Source organism: Rhinopithecus roxellana, chromosome 12 (genome assembly GCF_007565055.1).
Source record: "Rhinopithecus roxellana isolate Shanxi Qingling chromosome 12, ASM756505v1, whole genome shotgun sequence".
NCBI lineage: Eukaryota > Metazoa > Chordata > Mammalia > Primates > Cercopithecidae > Rhinopithecus > Rhinopithecus roxellana.
In genome coordinates this window covers 2491762-2509536 of record NC_044560.1, presented here as the reverse complement: position 1 = coordinate 2509536, position 17775 = coordinate 2491762, and the positions used below count along the sequence as shown (strand labels likewise).

The 17775-nt window shown below is 39.2% G+C and overlaps 1 protein-coding gene across 6 annotated transcripts in view; it reads left to right on the top strand.

The window, feature by feature from the left end:
* VPS13D (vacuolar protein sorting 13 homolog D) overlaps window positions 1-17775 on the top strand; it is a 294906-nt gene that overhangs the window by 125613 nt on the left and 151518 nt on the right. For all 6 annotated transcript variants that reach the window (XR_004060385.1, XM_030942225.1, XM_030942226.1 and 3 more), the window contains 8 exons: window positions 737-784; window positions 2984-3134; window positions 3324-3534; window positions 8147-8394; window positions 10988-11179; window positions 11487-11613; window positions 13553-13695; window positions 17427-17557. Coding sequence is in view for 5 of the 6 variants with exons in the window: in XM_030942225.1 (XP_030798085.1) it covers window positions 737-784; window positions 2984-3134; window positions 3324-3534; window positions 8147-8394; window positions 10988-11179; window positions 11487-11613; window positions 13553-13695; window positions 17427-17557 (1251 nt within the window). In the remaining variant the exon portion in view is untranslated. The remainder of the gene's footprint in view (window positions 1-736; window positions 785-2983; window positions 3135-3323; window positions 3535-8146; window positions 8395-10987; window positions 11180-11486; window positions 11614-13552; window positions 13696-17426; window positions 17558-17775) is intronic.

The window sequence follows — 17775 nt, the reverse complement described above, 5'->3', positions numbered from 1 at the left end:
CTCTGTGTCTCCAAATCTTTCTCTGTGGCACAAAGAGAGATGTCCACTGTCGTTTACTTTCTGATCACACATGATCTCACGCACCCTTCCCCCAGTTTCTTCCCTGCCTGTAGTCCTAGTGGTTGCAGGGACAGCCCAGGAAATGACGCAGGTAACATCCCTGACTTGCAAATGCAGGTGGAGGCTGACATCCTGGCTGACAGAGCTGCTGTGGGTGCTCTTGCCCCATCCTCATTCATACTTCATGGGATACTTGCACTTATTTTTGGGTAGCCAATGGTGAGGTGGAAATGTAGATTTGCAGAGATATTGCAGCTTTCTTCATGAAAAATATTCTTAGAGAACACTGTTGCGTAGCGTTCATTTTTACTGTTGCTCTTGTGCCCCAAGTTTCTTAGACCAAAAAAAAAAAACAAAACAAAAACAAAAACAAAACCTTTTCAGGATTACTTTTCAGCCTAAGCTTATGTCTGGTAATGAAAGGACCAGTTCCCTCATAGGTGCCTTTCCTACTGCATTGATGTGTCGGGGAGAAATTTGGCATACGTTGAATGGTTATAAAATGAATATTGTTGTTTCCATATCTTTAAGGGAGATGTTTTATCTTCATAGTAGACTATACTTTACTTGAAAGTAATTACAAACACCACTCTTTGAAGAAAATTATGTTGTCATTAAATTTAATGATGATAATTATCTTAAGTCTGTGCTGACTAACTTTTGAAATCTTTTTCAGATTGGCAGCCCAAGCAGCAGAACAAATATCATACATCCCCAGGTTTATGTAAGTATGATTTTCCTGTTGTCATTGTGTTTATTGCGTATATACACTGCGCCTGAACCATGTGGATGTACATTTCTTAATGATCAGAGAGACTCTATGACATATATGCAATTGGAATTTATCTCTACCCTTTTCTATTAATGATTACCTTCCTTTTCCAAAAACTTGCAAGAAAATGTTTTCACCTGGCATGATGTGTGAGACTGTTACAGGGAAGGAGAAGAAAAAGCACATGTTTGGTCCAAGGTCTCCTTTTCATTCTAAGTTAAAATGGAAATTAACCCTGGTATGGCCATGTGTGTTTCATAGTTTTGGGTCCAAAGGTCATGAAAGTAAATAAGAAGGAAAAAGTAGCATTTATTTCCTATTTGGCTTTTGAAACATCATCATGAGATGACATTAGACTTATTCCAGGCTTTTATTTATAATTTCTCCTCCCTGATTGTAGGTTTTGAAACATAAAATTTCAGGTAGGCCTGAACAATATCAGGGTTTGAAACAACGTCAGGATTTCTTTATTTCTTTTTTTTTTTTCTTTTTCATTTTTTGAGACAAGAGTCTTGCTCTGTCGCCCAGGCTGGAGTGCAGTGGCGCCATCTCAGCTCATTGCAACTTCCACCTCCCGGGTTCAAGCGATTCTCTTGTCTCAGCCTCCCGAGTAGCTGTGACTACAGATGCGTGCCACCATGCCCAGCTAATTTGTTGTATTTTTAGTAGAGACAGGGTTTCATCATGTTAGCCAGGATGGTCTCGATCTCTTGACTTCATGATCTGCCTGCCTCAGCCTCCCAAAGTGCTGGGATCACAGGCGTGAGCCACCATGCCCGGCCTAGGATTTCAAGTAATTGTTACTGGCTTTGACTACTGGGGCCTTTTTAGGGTTGGGTCACTGGAAGCTTGAGCTTCGATGATGATTTATGCCTCAGATTGTGTCCCTCTAAAAACACTCTAGAAAATTGTAGTTTGCCTTTTCGTTTGGACTTCCTAGAAGTCTTGGTTCAAAACCTGGGGCTCTTCATTTTATTGTTTATTGGGTTGACTTTCACTTGCTGTTTGTCTTAATAAGAAGGTTGGCAGAAGGAAAAGCTTGAATGTCCTGCCATTTGTTTCTCCAGTAGAAAGGATTGTTAATATGTTCTGTATGCTCATTCTAAGAGTAGTACTTTCAGAAACGTTTTCTTTGGTGTACCTAACATGGGATTTTTCTACTTTTAAGAAAATTTCTTGTCACATGGTATTAGCACAAAATGTGTGTTGAATGTGTGAATGAACATATGGAAAAATAACGTAATGGCTGTAACCCAAGACCAAAAATAAATAATTTCCCTTCATTATGTTGAGTTTCTGAACCTTGGTGTTCTTTTTATGAACGAGTGATTATTTTTAAAGTTCTTTAAAATACAGACATTGGTTTTTATATAGGCATGTCAGCAAATAGTATATGGACCTAAATAATATATTTTATGACATTTAGGAAAAAAGACGTTATTATTTGTTCCTATGAAAGGCACACCAATACAGACAATTCTTTCTTTTACACTTTCTGGATTTTACAAAGACAAATGTTAATCTCAGAAGACTTTCTTCTGTTTTTCTGTATTTGGGCAGTACCCAACCCATTGTTTGGATATTAATCTAGGAGGAAAATAACACAGAAGGTAAATCATTTAATGTTTTGCAAAGTCCTACCTCATTATTTCTAATTTTAATTGCACTGGATGCTCTTTATTTAATTCCCAGCCAGTAGAGTAGAAAACAAGCCTTTTTCAGTTTCCTTATAAGGAACTCAGGGGCTTTATGAATCGAGGATAATTTCCAGCAGATACTTTCTTACCAAATTACAGGAAGTTTGGAAAATTGGATAGGTTATTATCACAATAGGTGAATGTTTTTAATAATGTTTCTAGAGGCTTAGGACTGATTTTTCTTAGTGACACACTTTGTGATATCACATCAGTGTGGATTATCTGTTTTTGTAGAACTTCTTAGAATTTTTTTAATAGTATATATTTATAGGATGTTTACTCCCTTTAAAGCTGAATGCCTTTAGGGTTTTATGACTGATTTCACTGAAGAGCTGTAGTCATAATAAGATGCTTTTAAGGCAGACATTCTGATCGATATTATTGTATTTTGTATGTTTTTTCAGAAACATACTATTTTCATACATACTATTTTGTCTTTATCTCTCTTTCACAGTTCTCTTCACTCCCACCAGTGCGGGTGGTCTTTGCAGTGACTATGGAAGGCAGCGCGCGGAAAGTGATCACTGTCCGGTCAGCCCTCATTGTGAGGAACAGACTTGAGACACCAATGGAACTAAGACTGGATAGCCCATCAGCTCCAGACAGTATGTTTTGATTGTCTAGAATATAGTAAATGCTGATAAATATTCCTTGACTATTGTCAAGTCTCTTTTTTCCCAGTGTATCTTCCCCAGCAGTCAGTATAGATGGTCTGTCTTCTTTTGTCCTGAGATGGTCAATCTTTGGGGTGGAGGACCATTGCCTGAAAGTGCTAACCCTTATTTCTGTGGCAGAGCCAGTGGTGCTTCCTGCTATCATGCCAGGGGATTCGTTTGCTGTGCCTTTACACCTCACTTCTTGGCGGCTACAGGCCCGGCCCAAAGGATTGGGTGTGTTTTTCTGTAAGGCTCCTATTCATTGGACCAATGTGGTGAAGACTGCAGAAATTAGTAGCAGTAAACGAGAGTGCCACTCTATGGACACAGAAAAAAGCCGATTTTTCAGGTATGTAGCACCACTGCAGTGGCATGTCACTTTTGCCTTTTTTTTCTTTTGTAATGACTTTATTACCATTCTTTCTCTAAAGACCCTTAGAGATTCAGTTATCCTATTTAAACTCTAAAGTTCTTACTCCTTGAGTTTTTTAGTTAGAGTTCATGAGAACTCAAGTGCTAACTGTTGGTGGGGTCTGGGGAGGCTTTATTATATGGGAGAGACAACCAACACACACGCTATTTACACGTACAAGATTAGAAGTTGTGTTGTACAGCAGCATAAAGAGACGACATATAGAGATGGGAAGGAAAACAAACAGAAAACAACGAGTTCTCATTCCAAAATTGGAAAGCAGAATCCTGGAGTTTGGAGTTTTTTGAACGAGAGATTTCAAAATAATTTGAAGGTTTATGTAGCTAACACTGACTTTCTTGAGAACTTTGACAAAATTGCCTAACCATTTAAACTCCTGTTTTCCCATTATACAGGAGTGTGTTACTAGATTCCAGTGTTGGAGAACATACTGGATTGCTATTGTTTCACCCTAACAAATTTAGACTTTAAACTTATTTAATGAGGATTAGCTTTAGTTTCTTTTATAGTGAAGACAGGCATTCATTTAATCTAAACTTAGAGAAGAGATACAAGAATAGTGTAAAGAATTTCAGTATACTCTTTACCCAGATCTGCAAATTGTTAACAGACTAAAGGAAGAAATACATCAAATACATAACTGGAGTTGGTGATTTTAACACTTCCGTTTCAGTAATTTATAGAACAAAAAAATCAATAAATATGTAAAAGATTTGAATAGTGTTATCAATGAGCTTGTTCTAATAGACATTTATAGAATATTTTATCCAGAAACTCCAGATTATACATTCTTTTCAAGTATATGTGGAACACTCATCAAGAGAGATCATCTGCTGGGCCATAAAGCAAAGATCAGTAAATATTAAAGAACTAAAACCATACAGAATGTATTTCATGATCATAATAGAAGTAAACTAGAAATAAACGACAATAAGATACCTAATCCCAAATATTTGACATTAAACAATATATTTGTAAATAATCCATGGGTCAAAAAAGAGAAATCACAAAGGAAATTAGAAAATATTTTTAATCAAATGATAATGAAAGGCAGACGTATTAAAATATGGGGAATGCAGCAAAACCAATTCCGAGGAGGAAAGTTATAGTTTGTAAATCCTCATATTAGAAAATGGGGAAGATCCTTTGGTTAAGTTTCAATTAATTTAAAAAAATAAAAGAAAATGAAGAGTATATAAAATCGCTGATTTAATCTTCTGTCTTCAGAAGTTAGTTAAAGAAGAGCAAATTCAAAACAAAGAAATAGGAAAAGGAAACAATAAAATAAAAATATGGATGGAAATCAGTGAACTAGAAAATAGAAAATCAACAAATGTCAAAATTGACATAAATTTGACAAACTTCTACCAAGACTTGGTCAAGGAGAAAAGACAGAAAATCGAAATTACCAATGTAAGGAATGAAAAAAATGAGACACTATTACAGATCCTATAGACATAAAAAGGGTGAAAAGGAGGTAAGAACAATTTTATGCCAATACATTCCACATGTAAATGATACTTTTCTTGAAAAACACAAGTTATCAACACTGACATAAAGAAGAAATAGAAAATTCAAATAGCCCAGTATCTAAATTAAAAGAACTTGAACTGTTAGAAAAGCCTTTGTGCACAAAGAACACTATAGGCCCATATAACGTTACTAGTGAATTCTACCAGACGTTTAAAGAAGAAATAATAACACTTTTACACAAGATTTTTCAGAAAATAGAAGAGGAAAGAACAATTCCTAACTCATTTTATGAGGCCAACATGTCCCTAATACCAAAACCTGATACAGCTACTATGTAAAAACTATGAGCCAGTGTTTCCCATGAAGAGATGCAAATATCATCATTAAAAAATTTTTGTTGTTGTTTCTGAGATGGAGTTTTGCTCTTGTCACCCAGGTTGGAGTGCAAGGGTGCGATCTTGGCTCACTGCAACCTCCGCCTCCTGGGATCAACTGATTCTCCTGCCTCAGCCTCCTGAGTACCTGGGGAGTAGCGCCTGCCACCACGCCCAGCTAATTTTTGTATTTTTAGTAGAGATGAGGTTTCACCAGTTGGCCAGGCTGGTCTCAAACTCCTGACCTCAGGCGATCCACCCACCTTGGCCTCCCAAAGTGCTGGGATTACAGGCGTGAGCCACAGTGCCCAGCCAAATTTTTCTTTTTTCAATTGAGACAGAGTCTTGCTGTGTTGCCCAGGCTGCAGTGCAGTGGTGTGATCTTGGCTCACTGCAGCCTCTGCCTCCTGGGTTCAAGGGATTCTCCTACCTCAGCCTCCCGAGTAGCTGAGATTACAGGCACCCGCCACCACAACTGGCTAATTTTTGTATTTTTAGTAGAGATGGGGTTTCACCATGTTGGCCAGGCTGGTCTTGAACTCCTGACCTCAAGCAATCTGCCCACTTTGGCCTCCCAAAGTGCTGGGATTACAGGTGTGAGCCACTGCGCCCAGCTCTTTATCAAAATATTATCAAATGCAATTCAGCAAGTGGTTTATCCCAGAAATTTAAGATTAGCTTAATATTTGAAAATCAGTAAATGTGACTCATCATATGAAGAGACTAAAAGAGAGTCAGGTGCAGTGGCTCACGCTTGCAATCCCAACACAATGGGAGGCCAAGGTGGGCAGCTCACTTGAGGTCAGGAGTTTGAGACCAGCCTGGTCAATATGGTGAAACCCCGTCTCTAGTAAAAATAGAACAAATTAGCCAGACGTGGTGTTGAACGCCTGTAATCTCAGTTACTCCGGAGGCTGAGGCAGGAGAATCACTTGAATCCAGGAGGCAGAGGTTGCAGTGAGCTGAGATCACGCCACTGCACTCCAGCTTGGGCAACACTCTGTCTCAGAATAATAGAAAAGGAGTAGACAGGCCACAGAATTATAAAAATACATGTATCTGACAAAGGATTTTTGCATAGAGTATATGAAGAACTTCCTGCAGATCAATAAAAAGATAATAAAAAGAATAGACAAAAGACTTGAACTGACAACTTACAGAAGAAAATATCCAGCCAATAGACAAACGAAAAGATGCTCAGTGTGATTATTCACTAGGGAAATGCACACAGTGAGTAATGTTTTACTCTCATTGAAATGGCTGAAATAAAAAAGAATGACAGCACCAAATGTTGACAAAGACGTGGAGCCATTGAACTCTCGTAAGTAGCTAGTAGGAGTGTAAAATGGTACAACTACTTTGGAGAAATGTGTGACAATTTCTTATAAAAATTAAGTACTGACCAGGCACGGTGGCTCACACCTGTAATCCCAGCACTTTGGGAGGCCGAGGCAGGGGAATCACCTGAAGTTAGGAGTTAAAGACCAGCCTGACCAACACGGTAAAACCCCGTCTCTACTAAAAATACAACAAATTAGCCAGACATGGTAGTGCCCGTCTGTAATTCCAGCTACTCAGGAGGCTGAGGCAGGAGAATGGCTTGAACCAAGGAGGCAGAGGTTGCAGTGAGCCAAGATAGCGCCATTGCACTCCAGCATGGGCAACAAGAGTGAAACTCAGTCTCAAAAAAAAAAAAAAAAAAAAAAAAAAAAAGTTAAGAACCCAACGAGTCCACTCTGGAGTATTTACCTAAAAGAAATGAAGATATATGTCCAAAACAATACTTGTACAACAATGTTCATTTAACCCTAAACTGGAAAAAACCAATCGGCTATCAAGAGGATAATAAATAAATTAACTGATTTATTCATACCATGGCATACTACTAGGAAATGAAAAATTATCAAATAGGATGTATAGAACAACATGGCTGAATCTTGTTGAGACTTTAAGTTTTAAAAGCCAGACATAGGCCGGGTGCGGTGGCTCACGCCTGTAATCCCAGCACTTTGGGAGGCTGAGGCAGGTGGATCACGAGGTCAGGAGATTGAGACCATCCTGGCTAACACGTGAAACCCCGTCTCTACTAAAAATGCAAAAAATTAACCGGGCGTGGTCGTGGGCACCTGTAGTCCCAGCTACTCAGGAGGCTGAAGCAGGAGAATGGTGTGAACCCAGGAGGCAAAGCTTGCAGTGAGCCAAAATCGCACCACTGCACTCCAACCTGGGCAACAGAGTGAGATTCCATCTTAAAAAAAAAAAAGCCAGACATAAAGAGTAGTACATACTACATGATTCCACTTATACGCATGCAGTTCCAGAGCAGATACACCTAATCTGTAATTATAAATGTTAGAAAGTGGTTGCCTGAATGATGGAGGAGAATATTGATTGGAAAAGGACATGAGGGAACTTTCTGGGGTGAGGGAAATATCCTGTAATTTATTTTGGATGGTGTTTATAGAGGTGTGTATAATTGTCAGAGCTCATCAAAGTGAACATTTAAAATCTATACATACTGTTATGCATAAATAATTATATCTTAGTAAATGTATTTGGATTAAAAACTGCAAATAATTTTACTCATTGAACCGCCTTAATGTTATTTTGCATACTTAGCTAAGGGGAAAAATTTTAAGTTCTTCATTCAGCCTGATGATTTTTACATTTTATCTTCATAGGTTTTGTGTGGCTATAAAGAAAGAGAATTATCCAGATTATATGCCCTCAAACATATTTTCTGACAGTGCAAAACAGATTTTCAGACAGCCTGGGCATACCATATATCTCCTGCCAACTGTGGTAATCTGCAACTTGCTACCCTGTGAACTTGATTTTTATGTTAAAGGAATGCCAATTAATGGGACGCTGAAACCTGGCAAGGAGGCAGCTCTCCACACAGCTGATACATCCCAGAACATTGAACTGGGTAAGAATGTAGTCAGATGATCATTTGTCATAATCCTATGAGAATATCAAGGAGTCTTTTGTGATTATTTATTTAGTAAGCATCTTGGAGAAATTGGGGCACATAAAATAGCTCAATAAGCCAGTTCAAAGGAATTAGAGCAGTTAAAAAAAAAAAATTACCTTTAGCTGGAGGCGGCGGCAGTACATGACTGTAGTCCCAGCTTCTCAGGAGGCTGAGGTGGGAAGATTGCTTGAGTCTACGAGTTCAAGGCTTCAGTGAGCTATGGTCACGCTACTGCCCACCAGCCTGAGCAACATAGTAAGACCCCATCTCTAAAAAATAAAAACCTCTTATAGAAAATGATAAGAAAAAAACTTAACCAACCAAAAGGTTTACAGAGGAGGCCCTCAACAGAGCCTTTTTTCTTACATTGCTGACATGATGTATGATTGTAGGAAGCCATTTCATCTTTTTAAACTATGGTTTTCCCAAGCAAAATCTTATGCCTCTTCTCTTTTAATTGAAAAGATAAACGTTTGCTGAGCACTCACTCTATTCCAGGCATACCTGGGCTTTTTCACACGTGTAGTCTCATGTAATCCTTATAGAAATAATTATTTGCCTCATTTTACTGGTGAAGAAATGGGGGTTTGGAATGTATCAAGTAATTTTCAGTTGTAAAGGTTGTTAAAAGGCAGACTTCAGCCAAATTAAATTTAAATGAATTTAATTGAGCAATGAACGATTCGCAAATTGGGCAGCCCCCAGAATCACAGCAGATTCAGAGAGACTCCAGGGATGCCTTGTGGTCAGAACAAATTTATAGACCAAAAAGGAAGTGACGTACAGAAATCAGAGGTGAGGTACAGAAACAGGTGGATTGGTTACAGATTGGGTTTTGCCTTATTTGAACATAGTTGGAACACTCAGCAGTGTATGAGTGGGTTGAAGTGTGGCCGCTGGGATTGGCCAAGACTCAGTTATTGTTACAGGTGCAAAATTCTAAATCAGGTCTTCAATCTTGTCTACCTATTAAGTTAGGTTGCAGTTCATCCACAAAGACTCATATAGAAGTACAGAGTCCTCAGGCCATATTTTGTTTGCTTTAACAGGGTGAATGAAGTCAAAGTAGAGAATCATTATCATATTTGCAACACTTGAAACAAGGAGGAATGGTGATTATAGTTAACAATATTGTATGGTATATTTCATAATAGCTAGAAGAGAGGATTTTTAGTGTTCTAACTGCAAAGAAATGATGAATGTTTGAGATAATGAAAAGGCTAAATACCCTGATTTGATCATTTCACAATGTATATATGTGTTGAGACATCTCACTGTACCCCCAAAATATGTGCAATTTATTATGTGTCGATTAAAAATTTAATTTTTTTTTTTTTTTTTTTTTTTTGAGATGGAGTCTTACTTTGTCACCCAGGCTTGAGTGCAATGGAGTGATTTTAGCTCACTGCAACCTCTGCCTCCTGGGTTCAAGCAATTCTCCTGCCTCTCAGCCTTCTGCGTAGCTGGGACTACAGGTGCCTGGCACCACACCTAGCTGATTTTTGTATTTTTAGTAGAAACGAAGTGTCACCATGTTGACCAGGCTAGTCTCAAACTCCTAACCTCAGGTGATCCACCTGCTTCGGCCTCCCAAAGTGCTGGGATTACAGGCGTGAGCCACTGCACCCGGCCAAAAAATTTTTTTTGCAAAGCAAAGAAGTACTTCTGGAATTTCGGCAGAAAATGTATTCCTTTTAAGACTACCATACAACAGGTTGAAGTAATAATAACTTAGATATTTATGATTTTATAGTTTTGTAAGTGCTTTTCCTGTATTGTTTCATGTTATCTCCATTTACTGACTCAGGACCTGAAACTCATTGAACTTAAGCAATGTGTCTGTCCCACAGTGACAAGATTACATTGCAATTACTATATAACCCTTGAACTTAATTTAGAAAAGTAGTGCAGGGCTATTCATTCTAAATAAAATAGGTCTTTGGCATATAAGAGGTTTTCTAATATATTTCTTCAAATATTTATTGAGCCTCTGTACAAAATAGAAATGTCTTCTTATCCCATCACCGTGTACACACCCAGCACTGCTTCTCCTCAGCGTTCTGCATTCCACAGCTTATCACTTTTCAGTAACAAGTATCTACATTTTGCACATGGGTCCCAGAGAGTTCAAATAACTTGTTCCACATCATGAAGGTACTAAGGACAGACTGGAGTTTGGAAGCCAGGCAGTTTGGCTGCAGAACTGTGCCTCTTACCCTGCACTTGGGTTAGTAGGTTTCAGGCACCTAGCACAGGGCCTGAAGTATAGCAAACTCCTAAGAATCATAACTATTATTGATAGTTTTTTGATATTCTAACCCTTATGATTATGTAATTTAGGCTCCCTAGTGTGACTTCCAGGCCATCTGGTTTGCTTATATTGATTCTTACCCTAGCTAGAGGGAAAGAGCCATTCTAATGAAGATTTTTACCAGCTAGATACTTAGTTATTGGTTTTTCCAAAAGGAATCCAATTTACTTTTGCTATGAGCTATTTTGACAAACTATAGTGAGAACTCTGAAGGTTAATAGTTTGTATCTTCTTTAGGGGTGTCACTGGAGAATTTCCCCCTCTGTAAAGAATTGCTCATTCCACCTGGAACCCAAAACTATATGGTGAGAATGCGACTCTATGACATCAACCGTCGGCAGCTGAACCTCACCATCCGGATTGTGTGTCGAGCAGAAGGATCCTTAAAGATCTTCATTTCTGCTCCATATTGGCTGATTAACAAAACAGGTACGTACAGGGGCTGCTCGAGTAGGTCTTTGGCGTTAGTCATGGGAATTCAGATTTATTTGCTTAGCTAACTAAATGGAGCCAATGCAAATAGATTACTTCAACAGTCTGAGCTGCTGAAACATTCCTGCTTCCATCATAAATGCTTAATCATGCTCAAAACTGTCCTTTTAGGCAAGGAACTGAGCCCACTAAATCGATTCAGTTTTCACTCTTTTCCCCCTTGATGATTTTGTTGGTTCACCATTTGCATCTCTTTCAGATAGACTGGGTGGTATTGCTGTAAACTTTTCTCTCCTTCCTAAAGGGTTGCCACTGATCTTCAGACAGGACAATGCCAAGACAGATGCTGCAGGCCAGTTTGAGGAGCATGAGCTGGCCCGGAGCCTGAGTCCTCTCTTATTCTGCTATGCTGACAAAGAGCAGCCAAACCTGTGAGTACAGTTATTTATGGGAAGGGGAAATAAGCTCCTAGGGAAGGGAAGAAATTAGTAAAGGTTATAATATATCCGTGTAAGTAGAAATATACTGTAGATAACAATCCTGACTTGGCAGGGGAATAGAACCATGACCTAATGGGATTTTTGGGGATCTAATTTCTATGTTATTTGATACTGAAAATAAACCATTTGGTTGGTTTATAATGAAAGCTAGTTTTATTTTACATGCATTGAAGTAGTTTTCCTATTCATAACTCTGCCAACGAAGAGAAAGCCACGTGTTCTTCTCTTCTCTACAGTTTTTCTTCCCCTGTAAACTTTAGCACAGGCACAGGAGCTGGCATCAGAATGGACATAGACTGGTTGTTTGGTAAAGCCATCAGCCTCATTAATCCAATCCAGGATTTGTATCACATTTGGAAATTCATCCCTTTTACCCTTGAAGTAAAACGTGCCATTTTATGGTCTCAAAGCACTCATTGCATGTTTAAAAGCAGGGACAAAAACAACTGTGAAGATTAAGTGACATGTGCTTTTAATGTATGGTAGGAGCATTAATTCACTTTTGTTCTTGGTTTTGACATTTTGCTTTTTACAAGAGTCTTTTAATAGAGCTCTAATCAAAGATAAATGGGTGTATCCAATAGTGCTAAAATGCCATACCGTGTTATCGGTAGAATTATGCTGACAGCTTAACAGAAAGTCTTCTGGAGTACCACACTTCAGTGAGTACTGATGTGTTTACAAGGGAAGGTTGGAGTGTAGATTAGTGTTTGAGGCAAGGAAAGAGGATTGATGAGAGTTCTGGATATTGTAGGGGATGCAGCTAGCCTCTTGGCATGTGCGACAAGCCCAGTCTCATTCTTTTCTTGAAATGATTTGGACAGTTTCAGATTTAGGACTTGACATGTGTCACACAGTGTGTTTTATCTCTGAATTCCACAGTTCCCAAAGCATTTTCACATAGACCGTCTCATTGGATTCTTCCCACCATCGCAAGGGTTTAGGCAGGGCAGGAAATATTGTTATATTTTAAGATGAGGAAACAGGCTCAGAGAGAGTGCTACCTGCCAAAAGTTTACATCCTTGTTAGTGGTAGAGCGGGAACACACATTCGGGAATTATGTTGCCAAAATCTGTGACAGGACACTGACCAACTAAACAATGTTTTGCTATTGTAATAGTATCAGTCTGGCCAGGTGCGGTGGCTCATGCCTGTAATCCCAGCACTTTGGGAGACTGAATTGGGCATATCCTGAGGTCAGGGGTTTGAGACCAGCTTGGCCAGTAGGGTGAAACCCCATCTCTACTAAAAATACAAAAATTAGCCGGGTGTGGTGGCATACGCCTGTAGTCCCAGCTACTTGGGAGGCTGAGGCAGGAGAATCACTTGAACCCGGGAGGCAGAGGTTGCAGTGAGCCTAGACTGTGCCATTGCACTCTAGCCTGGGCGACAGAGCAAGATTCCATCTCAAAAAAAAAAAAAAAAAAAAAAAGTATCAGCCCTTGTAAGTAATGCAGCATACCTGCATCTTCTGTACATATGCTTCTTGTGCTTTTTAAAATGGACCCTTGAAACAGCAGAGTCAGGAAAGGATTAGTTTGACTTGAATACTTGATTTTTAGGGTAATATTAGAAATTGTACCCTTTTCCTCATGTGTTATACTCATAGAATCCTAATGTTTTCTCTTAAAGCTCTTAGTTGTAGATGTCAGTAAGTTTCACACACTGTTATACTGTGGCTGCCTCTAAGATCCAGCTTTAACCACTGATGAATTTTCTCACTGTGCTAGGGAATCACATGAGAGTGAAGAAGAGTCAATAGGAGAGATGGAATTTGGATGATAACTTTATTAGTGTCTCCCAGTTAGAACAGGCAGATAAGACTTTCTCATGGATGAATATCTACATCTTTGCTTTTCTGCCCCACAGCTGCACGATGAGAATCGGAAGGGGGATTCATCCAGAAGGCATGCCGGGCTGGTGTCAGGGCTTCTCCCTGGATGGTGGCAGTGGTGTCCGAGCTTTGAAAGTCATCCAGCAAGGAAACCGCCCGGGGCTGATCTATAACATTGGTGGGTTACATTTGGGGCAGTGGGAGAATCAGAACTGTTGGCTGATGACCTCAAGCCTGGAGGAATGAGCTGGCCATGCATTTTGGCCTGATTACAAGTGCTGATTTTCTCATTTGGCATTGGGTCAGGTATCTGTTCTCTGAATGCTACACTGATATCAACACAGATCTATTCTCCTAGGGATCTGAGGAGCCACCTAAACACTGCCCTTTTGAGGTCTGTGGCTCTGTTTAATTTCAGACTCACCTGTGTCAGGAAAGTATCAGTTTGGCTTGAATCCTTGTTTTTCAGGGGAATAATAGGAACACTTAGCATGCCTTTCATCCTCCAAGTATTCCCACGCATTCATTAAAATTTGCAAGCCCTAAGATTGTAGGAAGCATTGTTCTCCTTGAAACTGAAGGAGAGAGGTTAAGTGACCTGCCTACATGCAAAGGGGAAGTCTGGGTCAAAAGTAGAATTAGGATTGGGGCATACAAATTAAATGCACTTGGTGGTTGTAGTAATTACAGCAATCTCCAAACTAACTTTGCTTATGGAAATGGGAAGGGTGGAAAGGGGAGGAGAGGATACCGTACCCATATGCCTCAGAGCCACTTGAGAACACTCAAAAGATTCGCTAAAGAGTTAAGATAATTTGATTGAAATATGAATCAGGGTGAAAATTGTAGCAGTGTATCCCTTCAGTATCTAATTTCCCAACATCTCAAAGCAATGTTTAGTTTTGAACACTGCAACACCATCTACGACTGTATGGTCCTGTAGAACTTCCTGTGATGATGGAAATGTTCTATTTTGCACTATCTAGTAGTAGCCACTAGCCACATGCGGCTGCTGAGCACTGGAGAGAAATAAGGCAAGTATGACTGAGGAATTGAATTTTTCTTTTTACTTAATTTTAGTGAATTTAGGTTTAAATAGTCACATATGGCTACTGGCACCATATTGGACAGTATGCACATAGTCATAGTTCCTTCCAAGAGCAAGGAAAAACTGATGTGATATCATTTACATATTTATCCTGAGTCCCATGAAGAGTCAAGGATATGTTTAGATGTCTGAGGATTTATTAATAAAATAATCTTCCAAGTATAGTTTCCTTTTTGGGTTTTTAATCATAGGTTTATATTCATTCTCCCTTGACACGTGAACTGTCTTCTTAAAGTTGACATTAAGATTTTTAAAAGAAATAAACTTTATTTGATCTTGCAGCACAAGATAGTTATCTTAACTTTTTCTCACTTTTGTTTGCTCCACCCCTTGAATAGGCAAAGGCTGCTTCATGCTGTGTTTGGCTTTCTGCTGTGGTATTTTGCCCCTGATGTATTTTGCAAAGCAAGCTACCACAGGTTGGCTGGAAACTGTAGTTGGGACAAATTGGGGTGGGAGGAGCTTGTTCCTTTTAAAGCAGCTGGCACTAAGAACCACAGAATTCTTGCAGAGGCCCATTGAGCAGACTGATCAGACATACGCAGTGATTGCCCATATAAGTTGTTTTGCTAGGAGCATTCACTAAGGCTCATGACATATGTTTTGAGGGCTAATACTGTGGTTTAGGTTTTGTTGATCCACCTAGGGAAGAGATAGAAGGAGTGGCCTAAGATAGGACTTTATAATTCTTGAGGGTCATGAACTTTTGCCATGTCTTCCCACAAGGGAATTTGTGGAATCTCCTGCTTGAATATTTTGAAGAATAGGATAGATAACTAGCTCCCTATCAGGAAAGTTTAAAGCATAGTCCAAACTGAAAAGCCAGGGACAGCCTTGCCAGGTAGCCTCACATGGATCTCCAAAAAGAACGATTTTGTGCCTGTTGATCTTATCAGCTTATTGATTTATCAGGGGTTTCCCAGGGCAATATAAGATGTGAAGGGGGAAAGAAGCCCACCTTTTTCCAAAAATTCAGTGTCTGTTTTGTTCCAGAGTACCCTAGACTCTTTTTGTAATATTAAGTTAGACACATCTTTTTCTATTCGATATCACCTAACTATGATATTGTTGATTTCTGGCAATGAAAGCTTCTCTGTATGTCACAGAAAGAAATGATAGGGTATAGCTCCATATGCCAGTATTACATAGCGTTTCTTAGATACACAGTTTTAGAGAGATTTTTGTGTGTGACTTTTCTTAGTCTTTCAGGTATTTTCAAGGCTTATGTTAAAGGAACATCAGAATTTTCAAGCCAGTTTAAGTGAATTACAGCACTAACAGGTTGGAATATTTATAATTGGGATTATGTTGAGAAATCTATGACACCCGGTTGTCAAATCCTAAGGTGGGGTTTTCTATTTTAATGGTTCTCTTGATTCTTGATGAGTGCTGAGTGGAGTGGACTCCTTGTACCTGTCCCATCACAATACAAGCAAGCCCGACGAGGGTGCCGCTCCGGAGCCTGACCGCCTGGACTTGAATCCCAGCTATGGCACATACTGCTGTGTGACAGAGAGTCAGTTACTTAGTTTTCCATGCCTTTGTTTCCTCATCTGTAAAATGGAAATAATTAAAATAGCTAACTTAGAAGGTTGTTATGAGGATTCAATATAAAGCCTTTGGTAGAGAGCCTAGCAAGTATTAAGAGATCAGTAATTATTATTATTATTGTTGTTGTTGTTATTTTTATTTCTATGATAAATATTTTTATCAGTGGGTGACCAGAGCTCAGCCCAGTACCTTGAATGTCATTGCTATATTTATTGTCTGAATGAATGAGTGAATAATGCATCCCACTGAATTTTTCATTTTTAAAAAGTGTTATCAGAGTTGTTAAGATAGTTCAGTGCTTTTCTTTATTTGGAACCGGCCATCTTGAGATTTCCTTTGGACTGTTTTCCTACCTTTTCCTGGTACTTAGTAGGCGCTGAAAACAGTTATTTTATAAATGAATAAATTTATTTTTTTGTTTTTGAGACAGAGTCTCGCACTGTCACCCAGACTAGAGTGTAATGGTGTGATCTTGGCTCATTGCAACCTCCGCCTCCTGAGTCCAAGCAATTCTCTTGCCTCAGCCTCCCAAGCAGCTGAGACTACAGGTGCGCGCCACCACGCCCGGCTAATTTTTGTATTTTTAGTAGAGATGGGGTTTCACCATGTCAGTCAGGCTGATCTCTAACTCCTGACCTCAAATGATCCACCCGTCTCGGCCTCCCACAGTGCTGGGATTACAGGCGTGAGCCAGCACGCCTGGCCATGAATAAGTTCTCTAATACTTAGCATTATGTTTGAGCTGGATTCTTTGGCAATGGGCTAAAATAAAATACTAGACAAGAGTAAGTAGAGTTTAGAACATTACAGAATCCGACTAAGTAATCTGAAATTTCCACTATATCCTGTAAAAGTGGTAGGTTCTCTAGAAGGAAATTTTGCATCCTAGGTGTAAGCAAAAAAGTATCATGTGAAACTGTTGTAAGTATTCAGCTTCATAAATGGAAACCTAAGGTATGTGTGACCAGCCACACTGTGAAATGGTACACACTGTGTGAAGAAACTAGGAATTAAGGGGGTATTGCTATTGCCTCTGAACCTTTTTAAGGCCTAAATGGGAATAAGGAGTAATAATACTTTGAGTACAATTGCTATTTTCATTACATTCCTAGAAGGTTCAATATCCTGTCTGGGTGATAGAGTTATTTTCTCAGAGAAACTAAGTAACTGTGAAGGTTATTTATTTTTGTCAGACCAAGAGTTTTCTCTCTTCATGGTTAATTTATAAAAGTGGTTCTTGTTATTTGTAGGTATTGATGTCAAGAAAGGCCGAGGTCGATATATTGACACCTGCATGGTCATCTTTGCCCCCCGTTACCTGTTAGATAATAAATCATCTCACAAGCTTGCATTTGCACAGAGGGAATTTGCCAGGGGACAGGTGAGCAGTTTGGTTTTGAAGGATGAGAGTGCCTATGTAATAGCACGAATTTTAATGTCATCTTCCATGAAGACTGTACGTTCTGTTGTGCGAGTAACTGCTCTGTAACTTTGGTACCCAGATAGCTCCTGTTAGAGGGTAAGGCTCAGAGTAGGTACTCAGTAACACTACTGTCATGAATCAACTTGTTGACTAAAGCCCGTGATCCTGTGTGTTCT